This window comes from Grammomys surdaster, unplaced genomic scaffold (genome assembly GCF_004785775.1).
Source record: "Grammomys surdaster isolate TR1022 unplaced genomic scaffold, NIH_TR_1.0 330, whole genome shotgun sequence".
NCBI classification, from domain to species: Eukaryota; Metazoa; Chordata; class Mammalia; order Rodentia; family Muridae; genus Grammomys; species Grammomys surdaster.
The window spans coordinates 1,118,578-1,131,840 of NW_021604749.1; the positions used below are offsets into that span (position 1 = coordinate 1,118,578).

Below are 13,263 nucleotides of genomic sequence, written 5' to 3' on the forward strand. Positions count from 1 at the left end.
TGAATTTGATTCCCAGTTTGGGCCCTCTCCCCAGCTTGCAGACGGCCACTTTCTTGCTGGTTTCTCTCAAGCAAAAGAGCAACAAAGACAGTGTTTTGGTGTCTATTTGCCTAGTTCTGTAGAGCCTGGGACCTATCCTCATTTACCTCAGCAAATCTTAATGACCTCCTTCCAAGCCCTGTCTCCAAATCCAGAAACAGTAGATTTTTAGCACATAGAGAACATTTTTTTTTCCTAACATGGGGGAGACTGAGGTCACGTGGCTTCTTCTCTGCCCCAGTAGGGCAGTTGATAGTGTAAAATATGTCAACATATTTATTATTGTTGTTGTTATTATTATTGCACAGGAATAAGTATGCATATTGGAAATGGTGACAACCATTCCTTCTTATTGTGCCTAAATTAGACTACTGTTTAAATGACTGAGAATCCCATAGACTACCACAGTTAGGCACTTAAGGGCAAGATCTGTAGAGTCCAAGCCATAGCAGGCAGGATTACAGAGGGTCCTGATGGCTGTGACTGGTTGATGCAGGACAGGTGGTCCCTAGGTTTATGCTTGGGGCAAATGCACTCACTGAAGTCCTCATGCAGGCTGTGGAGGAATGGATTAGTGTTCCGAGTGACTGATTCTTCCCCCTTGGTGTCAGCTGCTTATGTGACACAGTGGTAGCCCGTAGTTATGCAGACTTTACTTTAGCAGTCCACTGAGCCCCTGCTGCAATCCCTGCTTGACTGTGGTCCTTGTACAAGTCAACTGGATCCAGTGACTCTCAGTGCCCTTTCTGTGTGACTACACAGGGTGCACTAAGGGCATGGCAGAAAGGATTGGCTGGTTGGCTCTTGGGCTTTGCTGTGTGTAACTCTCTCCTCAGTTCTCATCCACCAGGGACTAGGATGGGGGAAAATGACCACAGAGCTTCAGTTCAGAACTATGAAGCATGAGAGGATCTAGGACCAGAGAGATGGTTCAGCAGATGAAGGTGCTTGCCAGCAAAAACCCATAACTTGAGTTTAACTTCTACAACCCAAGGTAGAAAGAGAATAGACTTCTGAAGTTGTCCTCTAACCTCCATACTAACACCCCCCTCTCTCTGTCACAGACACACACACACACACACACACACACACACACACACACACACACACGTGCGCTTGTGCACTTGAGCTGATTAATGGTGGTGGTGATGATGATTTTAAAAGAGTGACAGGAACTGCTTGGGAAGAACTCAGGTCCTTCATTTTTCCTGTGATGGAAGCAGCACAGATCTGAATCCTAGTCCTGATGTCCTAGTTTTGAGACCCTGAAAGATTTTCTTATTTCACAACTTCAGTTTGTTCATCTGTACAAAGAAATACTGGTGTGGTATCTATCCCCAGAGGCTCTTTCAAGAATGACCATGGGTCATACATGGACAAATACTTGGCCCAGCATATCATGCCCAGTAAGCTCCAAGAAATGTCATCAACTGTGATTGTCTACAGGAGAAGGGCAGATCTCCAGGAGTTCTGCTGGGTGTCTACTTTTAGGGCCCTGACGGGGTACTAAGCATGCAGAGCCATGATGTAGGATGTCACCAAGGGAGGAGATGCACACAATAAAGATGCAAAAACCCACATTTTACATTTATTCATCCAACGGTTATAACTCTGCCCAGTGGGCCCTGGACTCCTCCAAATCTCTTCCATCATCAATATAAAAAGCAGCAAACACAAATCCCTATTCTACTTGACATTTTAAGAGATGCTATCTATCCAAGTTGCCCTTGAAATGAACTTCTACCTGTTCACAGGTGTCAAGAACAGGCAAGAGGAATAACAGATACCACAATGCTGTTTGCCTGCATCATGACTACCCTAGGCTCGCATTCAAATCCCCAGCATGTAGTTAGAGCATCCTTGCATGCACACCATTCCTGCCCATGGCCACAGAGGAACAGCCAGGACAAGATGGAGATGCTTGAAGTCCACAGAGGGAGAAATTGGGACAAAATAACTTAAAAATTCACAGTACCATAGACCTGAGATCTGGTGAGACCATCAGCAGAAGGTTGTAGCACATCTGTTATTTAAAATACGTGACATTGGCTCACCCATCTTTTGGGATTATAAAAGCAAATAGTTAATATTGTCCAGTGGAGTTTCGCTCCATGAAACAAACATAAGCATTTTGAGGTCACTGTTAACCTTTATGTTAAAATAAAATTTAGAAGTTAGTTGCTTTGCCCCATGAGGCACATTTCAACTTTCATGTGGTATCATGTAGTCCATAGCCTTGGATGATATGTTAGGGTGCATTTCCATCACCCCAAATATGTTATCAGAAGGTTTGGGGTGAGCACATTGTCTGGATTCCAATAGACTCTCAAAGAGCACCCTTTGTATGAAGGAGTCAACTCTGCTATGTTGTAGGCCAGAGAGTAGATTTAATGCCACTCAAGAACGAACCATTCAAACCTTCCTCTCCAGCATCTGATTTCTTTTTAAAAGAAGAAATGTAGTAGAAAGTAGCACCAATTCTCTCCCAGGAGCCTGCACACTCCTCCTGGCCCTATAAAAGCTAGTGAGTCAGGAGGAAACTGCACGTGCTGGCAACACTCCTCAGGCAAACTCCCATTCATTTCCTGCCCTTTGTTCCCACCGCTGCTGTGCACCCGTTCCAGAAATCTCCGTCCTTATTTACTCAGACTAAGACAAGGTCCTCAACCCACTTGTGGCTTCCTGAGAAACCTGAATGTTTTCCCTCTGACTCTCAAGAGAGGTCTGAGAACTCCAGCCGCTCCAGATAGTCCCCCCTTTTGGTCTAGTAGATAATGGAGGGGGGGTGTCCATCTTAGTTTCAAGAAGGCCCAAGAGCTGTCTGATCTAAAATGCAGCTTGAGCAGCAGGCAGGAGGAAAACAAATGACATTTCTGCACAGGCGGGGGGTGTGGGCTGTCGTCTGGAAAAATAACAGGCCTAGAGATATGTTTATTTTGCTACTAGATGCAAACAAGGCCGTTAACAGCATAATTACCAGCAAGGCTCACTATCCCAGTCCTGCAGCAGCAGCCTGAGCAGGTGCGCCCTTTCAGATCACACATTAGCTGGGAGGAGATTTTGTTGGATGTTTTTGTCCCTGGAGCTTCAGGGTCTCAGGAAAGAGGGTGTGCATTTCTGAGCACTCACAGACAAAAGTGGTGCAGATGCTGAAAGAGCACAGGTCACACTCAAAAGACCCAGGCTGGCACCCTGGCAAGTACTACAACCCATATATTTTATTGTTTTGTGTGTGTGGATGGTGTGTGTGTGTGTATGTGCAATTTCAGGTTTTGTAGGCCAGAAATTGTTCACTTTATATTTTTGAGATAGGATCTCTTATTGGCCTGCAACTCAAGGATTGGGCTATCTAGTGAACCCAGATCTATCTGTGTCCACCTCCTCAGCACTGAAATTACAAAGCACTCACCATCATTGACTTGGGTTCTGGGGATTAAGCCATGGCTGTATGCTTGCTGGCAAGTGTTTACCAAGAGACATAACCCTAGCACCCATACTGCCCATCACAGCTGTTGTTTTGTTATCTGTTTCTGAAATTCTGTGACGAATGTCTGGCCCCCACCTCCTGACAGTGGCTTTCAGCCCTCTGCCTTGTAATACAACCATATGCAGAGATTTAAATGTGCGTAGATCCTTACGCATAGGGATCAATCTGTAATCAGTTGGTCCAAAGTAGAGCCATGGGTTTCTGAGAATCACTCATAACCCAGATTTCCCTTACTGAGTACCTGGCCAAGCTTGGACATGCTGGTCAAGCCCTACTGAGTGAGAAATGTCTCCCTGCTGCACTGTCCCCCCCCCAACCCCCAAGGCCTCAACCTGGGGAGGTATCTGGTAAAAGGCTTGCCAGAAGTTTTGGTCTCTCTGGGGATGGTTTAGCTTGTGAGCCCCTGTCTCTGGGCTGAGTTGATGAGGATCTGACCTGGCTGAGGATGGAGGGAGTCAGAAGTGAGGATGCATATGAGAATGTCTGTTAGGTTACTGCTAGGCTATGTGATGGGGGCTGGGTGCAGCAGCACTAGGAAGGGTACACAAATTTCTACCTGCCCGAGATCAGAACAGGAGCCACTCAGGAAACGGGGAGATCTGAAGTGAGATGGATGTGGGCTGGGATGATGTTCGAGAAGAATCACTTGAGGACTGGGGAGATGACTCAGTGGGTAGAAAACTCGCCATGCATGTATAAGGAGCTGAGTTTGGATCCCTAGAAATCACATAAAGAAAGACACAGGAACAAGTGACTGTAATCCCGGTGCTCCTGTGGTGAGATAAGAAGGGAAGAAAGGAGAACCCTGGAAGCTCGTGAACCAGCATGGCTGGAGTATGTAATAGTGAAAAGAAGACCCATATCAAACAAAATGGAAGACCAGGACAGACAAGAGGCTGTCCTCTGATAGGCACATGCAGGCCATGGTGCATGTGCATTGGTACTTACATGCTGCCGCTGCCGCCACCATTGCCGCCACCAGTGCCACCACTACCCCCGCAGCCTCCACTACCACCATCAAAAGAATGAGTTGTAAGTTCTTGTTGGGGGACAACTCCTTATGTGGTCTATAAACAAGTATATCAGCTGTTTTAGGGTTCTTGGGCTTTCGTTTAAAGGATTTATGTGCTTGAAAATGCCAAGAGAGGCCGGGCGCACACTTAATCCCAGCACTTGGGAGGCAAAGGCAGGTGGATTTCTGAGTTCGAGGCCAGCCTGGTCTACAGAGTGAGTTCCAGGACAGCCAGGGCTACACAGAGAAACCCTGTTTCGAAAAACCAAAAAAGAAAAGAAAAGAAAACGCCAAGAGAGACTCTAAACTCCTTAGGATAGTTACTTTACACAAACACATCAAACAGTGTTGAAGAGGATGTGCACACAGTGCTGTGGGAATGCAAAATGGTGCAGCTATTATGGACAGCATTGCAGTTGTTACTCAAAAAGACCAACATTAAAATTTAGGAATATACCAACTCAGTTAAGAAATAGAAGGGTCCTGAGGAGATCTCTACATCAGTACTGATAATAGCGGCATTACAAATAGTCCAAAGTTAGAAACATTCCATGTGATCATACAGAAACATCAGCTTTTAAAAGGATGTCTGTTCTGACACAAGGGTACACGGCTGAACCGTGGGGACATTCTGCTAAGTGAAATAAGACAGTTACAAACCAAATGCTGCATGATTCTACTCACATGGGGGTCCACAGAGTTAGCAAACTCATAGAGATGGATCAGCTGTGGTTGCCAAGGACTAGAGCTACTGCTGCTGGTGGTGGGGGGGCACAGGGTTACAAGGTCAAAACAGTCCTTGGGGGGAATGATGGCTATGATGATTGCCCAACATGAACACACTCGATACCACTCATTTGCATCCTTTAAAATGACAGCAATAACAAGTTTCAAGTTATACATGGTTTGTCACAATTATAAAACAGCCGAGGAAACAAAGGTAAGCTCCATTCTGCTCTAATCTATAGGCTGTGACTTCTCTATTTCACAAGCAACTCTTGTGAACCTGCTCTGCTAAATTCTTGTCTCAGACTACTGGGCTGTTCTGTTCCTTGTTCCATCTCCCACTGAAATGCTCTGTGAGTCTTCTGGAGGAGGCTGTCTGTGCAGGTTCAGGGCTCTAGTTCCCTAAGCAGAAGGTGGCTGCCTAGCTGTATTAGCTGTGAGGCTAAATGGCCACAGATTCTGGAAGCTCATATGGCGTCTGGATGCTTGCCTCTGCCTGGAGGTTGAGAGCAGTTTTGTTTACATGGCTCTGGAGCATCAGAAGCATTGGCCTTCTCCATAGTCTTCCCACCTCCATGTGGGCCCTTCCATCTCTTCTCCCATAGCCACCAACACTATATCTCAAGATGGATGTAAGATCTCTTCCCCTAAAACTTCCCAGTGTGGCTCCTCAATTTGACCTACAGATCCACTCAAAGCAGACCACAAGACCTTGACTGGGTCTTGTCAAGACTTGACTGACAGTAGACCTATGAAGTCACTGGGTTTGTTAGAAGGAGCCCCATGTGCTGGATTCATCCATGAGTATAAAGAGTTCTCTCCACTGGCCTCACTAGGCTGGCTTGAACTCTTCCTTCCCCAAGACACCCCTGAATTGCTATACAAGAGGTTGGGCAGTAAGACAATGAGGAAGAAGATAAAGGAAGCTTAGATTTCATACCTGAGTCTCTGATTTCTATCTGTAACTCTGATTCTGCCCCAGGCAGCCAGCACTACTGGAGAGAGCTCTCCTATTCAGCAGAGAATCAGGAGTAAGCAAGAATTACACTGAAAATACATCTTGTCCACAGTATCATTGGAAGGCTGGCACCTTCGAAACGCTGTGCACCCATGGGCTATGCACTCATGTCTGTGGCTACCTCTTGGTGTCAGTCACAGGGATTCTTCCATCCTCAAGAGCCAATGAGGGATGGAAGGATGACAATATAGAAGCGACTGAGCACAGAATCTGGGTGCCCACATTGATATCTAGCCCTCGGGCAACTCAGCTCTGCTCCAGGTCTTGTCAAATCTTTGACTCATAGTAGGCCTGTTAAACCACTGATCTTGACAAGGCTTTGACTCACAGTAAGCCTATGACGCTACTGGCTTCTTATACATCTTTCTTTTATAGGATGAGAATCAAACTATGTGTTAGAGTCCCCAACAGAGGTTCTGGAACATAATAGTTATGCAGGGAGTGCTTCCATGTTAGGTCTCATACAAACTTGGTTTGGGGAGATCATAGAGAGGCCCAACTACCTGCTTCTTGTCTTGTCTACTTATTCAAATGTGTGGTTCCCAACACTGGTACTCTCTCAAGACACAGGTTTGAGTCTGTGGTTAGCATAACTTATATGTCTATATAGTGGGTCCCAAGTGTAACATGTTATGGTTTTGTGTCCCCAAGAGGCAGAAAAGGCAAATCCTGGGTTTAGTTTGAAATATGCTAACACTGTTTCCCTTAGGCAACAGCTTGTTACACACACACACACACACACACACACACAAGCGCAGACACACGCATGCACACACACCACAGACATAATATGAACCCTGAGAGGGGCTGTGGACATATTCAACCTTCTATTTTTTTGCTAAGGTAAGAGTCCTAATGATGGATGTCTCTGTGCAGGTCCAAACCAAACAACAGGGAGAAATGTTCATGGCCTCATCCCTACATGTGGCTAGTCAAAAGGATGCTAGGTATAGTTACTTTCTTGGTAGGTAAGACATGAGAAACACAGTTAGCATATCTTTTGATGAGATCTAGAACTTGGGAACATTATGTCTAACCATGTATTGGGCATTTACTAGTTTCAACCAGAGCCTGCACAGGGCAGTACCACATCAACAGCAGGGCGGTAAAGCATGGAGTCTGAGCACACTTAGCCCACACACGAATCTCCTTTACCCACAAATTATGTCTTGTTTTCTCTTGAAACACTGTTCACAGACACACAATCCTTTTCACACCTTGGGAAGGGATGAGATTCAAGAAATAATCACTTGGCTTTTCACTCCATCAGAGGGAAAGGGGAAATATTTTGAAGGGAGGGGGAGTGTGAAGTCCTGCCTGTGATGCACACATCATCCCACTGCTGTGACCAACCTGTGTTTACCTAGCACTTGGTATGCATCAGGCTCTGTGTGATGCCTCTGTGGGACCGTTTTTCATTTTTCTCCTCCAACAGCCTCTTGGAAGAAGCACTGCAGTCTATGGTGCTCAATTTTAAGGTAAAAAAAAAAATTGAGGTGTACACAATTGAAGTAGTTTGCACCAACTCACATGGCTACCTGTGTCCAGGAGTTAACATGTCTATGACTCTATAAGTCAGTGAGTCTTAATTACTTAGGAAGAGAGTCTGTATGCCCAGTAATGGTGGGCAGGGGAAGAGGGGCTCAGACTGGATACCTCAGGCTGCTTCTGTCCATGAACACTCCCTAAGTCCTCAAAGCCCCTTGGAAATGTCTAAAGCGAGCACTTCCATCTCACTTTGGGAAAGCTCTTAACTTTCTTATTCTTCCTGGGATGGAAGGAGTCATTTTAGAAGCTACAGATGGGACAGCAGATGGAATGTGAAACCTATCAGAGTTACCCAGGATGAAACCATTCATCTGAAAAATCCATATGTTTTTGTGTGGGGCGACTTCATAGAAACAACAGCAAGAGGAAACAGCAGAGCCCGGAGTATGAGCTGCAGCTAGCCATAAGGCTGACAGGACAGAGTGCACAGAAGAGCTGAGGGGGTGGGTGGACACTCTGGCAATTACCTGGGAGACAGAGGAAGAGCAAGCCAGGCACAGACACAAACACTGAGTTGTAAAGCTAAAGGAGCCATGAAGCACACACCTTCAGCACATGGTCTGAGAAAGACAGCTGGGGCCCTTGCAAAGATAAAAAAACGCAAACTCGGCTGCAACTTAGATGGCAACAGTTGATATGCACCGAGTACCTTGCAAATGCCTGATGCTCTGCTACAGTCTGTTATTGCCTCTTGGTGTCACATGAATGGATTCATGTCCCTGTAATTCTGCTGCTTCTTTGATAACTGATCTTGGATTTCCATGCTGAGCAGTCTGGTGAGAATCTGAGCCTGCATCCTCTAGGAGCCTGACTTTTCTGGGTAAGTGGCCATAGTTACAACTGGGATAGCAATCCGTGCAAAGCAGCATAACTAGGAGGTGGCAGCTGTGCGGATGCCTACCTGGCCTGCTTCCTCCCGCATTTTCTAGGCAGCTTGCAACTCTACAGACAGCCCAGCTTCCTGGTTTTCCCAGGAGGTAAGTTTTAAGCAGAAAGAACATCTACTTTGGAAATGGACAGAACTGGTTCTAATCCTTGCTGTCATGTCTTCATTGTATGAGTGTGGACCTGAATTTGACCACATAACCACTGGGTTCCCTACAAAGGCTCAAGGAATTTCCTCCTGTAACAGTTGCTATATACTGCATGTTGGAGAAATCTCTAAATTCAGTTTTTTTTTATTGGAAGACAGCCCCTTGTCCTGTTCTTGTCTAGCTAGAGTCACCTTTCCTTAGGCTGTTGCTCATTAAACTCCATCCAGTTTTAGATTTCTCAGATGAAAACGTTCATCTTTATTAATAATTTTACCCATTATATTTTCTCATATAAAAACGTGGTAGCTCTCAGCAGCAGGTGATCTAGGCACTCACGGGACATTTGAAAATATCTTCAGACATTGTGTGAGAAGGATATAAGTGAGCAGAACATGTTATTAGCAGCTTTTAGGTAAAGACCAAAGACACAGATACACATCTGACAGGGTAAGGGGAAGCCCCATAGTAAAGAATTTGTCAGCTCAAATGTTAATAGTGCACAGCTTATAATGCCTGGTCTAGAATGTTCTTCCCGCTCTTCTGTGCTCCATCCTTGATTGCCAACTCATCTTGCTCTAGAATATATTCTAGGGTCTTCCTCACTTCCTATATGTGACCTTGCCTAGGCTGTTATAAGCAACTGCCATTCTAGTAGGCTACTTTGAGTTTAACATCAAGGTCAGATCTGTCCTTCCTCTGCTCAAAATATACTTACATCTATCTGGCTTGGAGTAACAGTTCCGTGACCCTCTGACCTTGTGTCTGGTTACTCTATCCCTCACTATCTGTTACATCACTTCCAAGCCCAACTACCTCTTGCCCACACCAGGTACGTTCCCACTTCAGGGCTGGCCCAGCTCTTCTCCGCCTAGGAACACTTTCCAAGGCAGCATCCTCTAGTTCATCTTCTTCTATTGTTATTCATAAGGCTTCTCCTGGCCTTTTTCATTAGGAATACAATGCGCTCTCACTTCTTCCCTCTGCTTTCTGAATGTAATGCTGGCTAATCTCATAGAGAAAACACAGGGCATCTTGTGAAGCAGGATGCTTCACTGGACAGGAAGCTGACAGCCTGAGCTTTCCTGTTTCCTCACTGTTGTTACAGGAAGAGGTGAGGGAAGCAGGACCCTGGAACTGACTGCCTTGGAGCTGGTGACTGCCTCACCTGATGGGGTAGTCAGCAGCACTGAGGTTGATGAAGAAGTCCCAGGGCCAGTCAGTCATCTCCAGTAGATCCCGCATGCTCTGCAGGTAGGTGGACAGGAGGCTGGCTCCGCCCCAAATGGTGGCCATCCTCCAGGAAGTGACTCGGACATTGTCGTACTGGCTGGAGAACTGAAGCACTTGCCGATGCAAGTAATTGGAACGCTTTGCCCAGGAAAGAAAAGGAGAAAAGGGGTCAGTAGACAGCTCAGAGGACATCAGCCCCTAGACATCCCAACCACCTCTCTCCCTTGTGGTTGGTGTGTCTGATCATAGTGGAACTGGCTGTTGCTGATGCTGGCCTGCAGTGTCTTTCTACACCAATATTCAACCACTGAGTACTGACGTTCATATTCCCTAAGCCCACCGCAGAGTTAGTCACCAGTGGGCTTGAGGTGACGGACCTAGAACACTACATGGCAACACAGATGACTGCTGCATGTTATTTCAAGGTGCCCAGCTCAAGAACATGGGTCTATCTAAATTTGATGAGTCTTTGTGAGTAGGAGGTGGGGTTTCTATGTTCTGTCCTTTGGGACCACTTCTCTTCCCTTACTGTTTCACAAGGTGACTAGAAACACATCTTGGGGATGAAAGTAGCCCTTTTGCCTTCTTGGGATTTATTTAGTGTTAAAGCTTTAACTGGACCTTGTACTTGCTAGGTGAGCATTCTACCACTGTCTTAGAGCCTCAACCTGTGTGCTTTTCTGAGAAGAAAGGGGATGAACCTGACCTCAGAGAAACCTTCCTGCCTCCACCTTAGGCACTCTAGGGTTCTAGACATGCACATATCTTGTGACATCAACAGATTAACAGGTTCTTCTAGGAAAAGATGGCTCCTGAGTCAGCAAGCCAAGTATGAGTTTTGGCAATAAGGTTTATTGGAATACGCCCATTGATTGACAGTTGTGTGTGGCTGCAGACAGGCAAGGGAAAACTGATTAGCTTATGGTCTAAAAGGATATTTCAACTACCTGGACTTCTCTAGAAAAGTGAGTTCACTCTTAGGATAGCTAGCTTCACAGATCTGTGAGGGTGGGAAGTGGGCACTAGACAGGGAGAGGAAGAGGTAAAAAAAAAAGCACAGTTAGGTTTTAAGAAGAAATTCTGTGTGTGTGTGTGTGTGTGTGTGTGTGTGTGTGTTATGTTATGTAGGAGGAAGACAAACACTACCAGTAATGTAGAACATGGTGAAAAAAGCGCATGGGAGGATCTGGAATGATCTGAGTACAAAGAAATGAAAAGAATTTAAGGTTATGGATATGCTAATTTTCTGAACTGACTGGCTCACCCTGCATACATAGAGCAACATATCAAATTTTAATCAATAAATACTTGTAATTATCATGTGTCGAGGAAGATTAAAAAGACAAAAAAAAAACAACCAAGCTTTTCTAAAGGAAAAGCTGAGCACCACAACTAAACATTCTGAAACTAACACACATGTATACATACACACACACACACACACACACACACACACACACACACAAACTTAGGAATCACATGCTGTTGTTCTATTTCTAGACTTCAGCCTGGACTTGCGAGGTGGAAGGAAGGATCAGAGATGGATAGACACACTGCAGAGGAAGCCCAGCACAGAGATATGAATAGTGGCTCTTTACCTTATCCACGTGGATATAGTAGAAATGGTCTTTGTGGTAGATGGCTTTAAACATGCGCTGTAGTTGTCGAGAGGCACGGCCATGGACCACCAAGACAAAGGCGATTCTTACTGGGTTGGCGGGCATGTATTCCACAGCATCCTCATCCCACTGGACATTCTTGTTGGCTTTGCCTAGGGAAAACCAGAAGACCATAGAGATGAACTTGAGGATGGCCTGCACTCTAGAAAGTAGGAACTGTCTCCTACCCTTCCCCTGGGACAGGAACATAGCATCCTATAGAATCCTAGAGCTTGAGTGTGCTGAATCAAGAAGTCCTAGACCCTTATGTTGCCCATATACAAGGTTGTAGAAGACTCTGTGGTGCTTATGGCAGTTCTCTCTATACCACAGGAGTTTGAAAAGGCTAATATACACATTTGACTATGTGCTGGCTAGTTTTATGCCAACTTGACATAAGCTAATGTCATCTGAGAAGAGGGAACCTCAGGTAAGAAAATGCTTCAGAAGATCAGGCTATAGACAAGCCTGTAGAGCTTTTTCTTAATTAGTGATTGATGTGGAAAGGTCCAACCCATTATGGGTGGTGCCATTCCTGGGCTGGTAGTCTTGGGGTTCTATACGAAAGAAGGATGGGAAGCCATGAGGAGCAAGCCAGTAAGCAGCACTCCTTCATAAGCACCTGACTCCAGGTTCTTGACCTCTTCGAGTTCCTGTCCTAACTTTCTTCAGTGATGAATAGTGATATGGACGTGTAAGCCAGATAAACCGTACTCCCCACAAGTTGCTTTGGTCATGATGGTTCATCACAGCAATATTGATCCTCTTGTCTCTGCTTCCTTGGCATGAGGACTGCAGAACTATCTTTGTTACATAGGTGCTGAGGATCTGCCCTTGGGTCTCTATGTTTGTACTGTAAGCACCTTACCAACTGAGCTATTTCCTCAGCCCTTCATCTTACACTTTCTGTGGCTCCTTCTCTTGTCCATGCTCAGTCTACAGATGTGGGAAGCATTGTCTTGATTATCAATCTAGAGGTGACCTGTAGTTCAGGACTGGCTGGCCAGAACTTAGCCTTCCCTCGGTGCAACACTATTTGGTTTGCATGGTTTGCCAAAGAAGCTGTTTGCCAAGGAGACAATACCTTAGTCTTGTTGGAGCTAACAGATAAAGAAGTTCTTGCTGCACATCGAATTGGAAGATGGTAAGAGAGAAGTTTCCAGAAGAAAACCAACACAGAGGGAAGCTCTTCTGAGAGGCTACAGCTATCTAAGTCCTAATGACCCAGTGAGCTCTGGGACCATCCAGGTTGGAGATCTGCCACTATCATAGACGATCATTTGTTACCTTTGGAGAGCCAGATCCTATACCCAATCCACCCGGATAAATGGTTCCAGACACCTTTTATCCCAAAATCAGTCTTAGAAAAATTCCCGTCTCCAGGGCCAAGGCCAGTGAGTAACACCCTCCCGGTTTTAGTGTGTTACAAGTTGCACTGATTCAGTGCTGTCTGGATTTCCCAGACTGATCTAATCTCTTGTAGTTTAACTTTATTCTTGGCAGGGTCTGGG

General features: G+C 45.6%; 1 protein-coding gene across 1 annotated transcript in view; it reads right to left on the minus strand.

Moving 5' to 3' along the window:
- Xylt1 (xylosyltransferase 1) overlaps positions 1-13,263 on the minus strand; it is a 288,836-nt gene that overhangs the window by 65,494 nt on the left and 210,079 nt on the right. The window contains exons 4-5 of the mRNA XM_028778238.1: positions 11,693-11,865; positions 10,030-10,232 (exon numbers count right to left, since the gene is read on the minus strand). Of these exons, the coding sequence (XP_028634071.1) occupies positions 10,030-10,232; positions 11,693-11,865 (376 nt within the window). The remainder of the gene's footprint in view (positions 1-10,029; positions 10,233-11,692; positions 11,866-13,263) is intronic.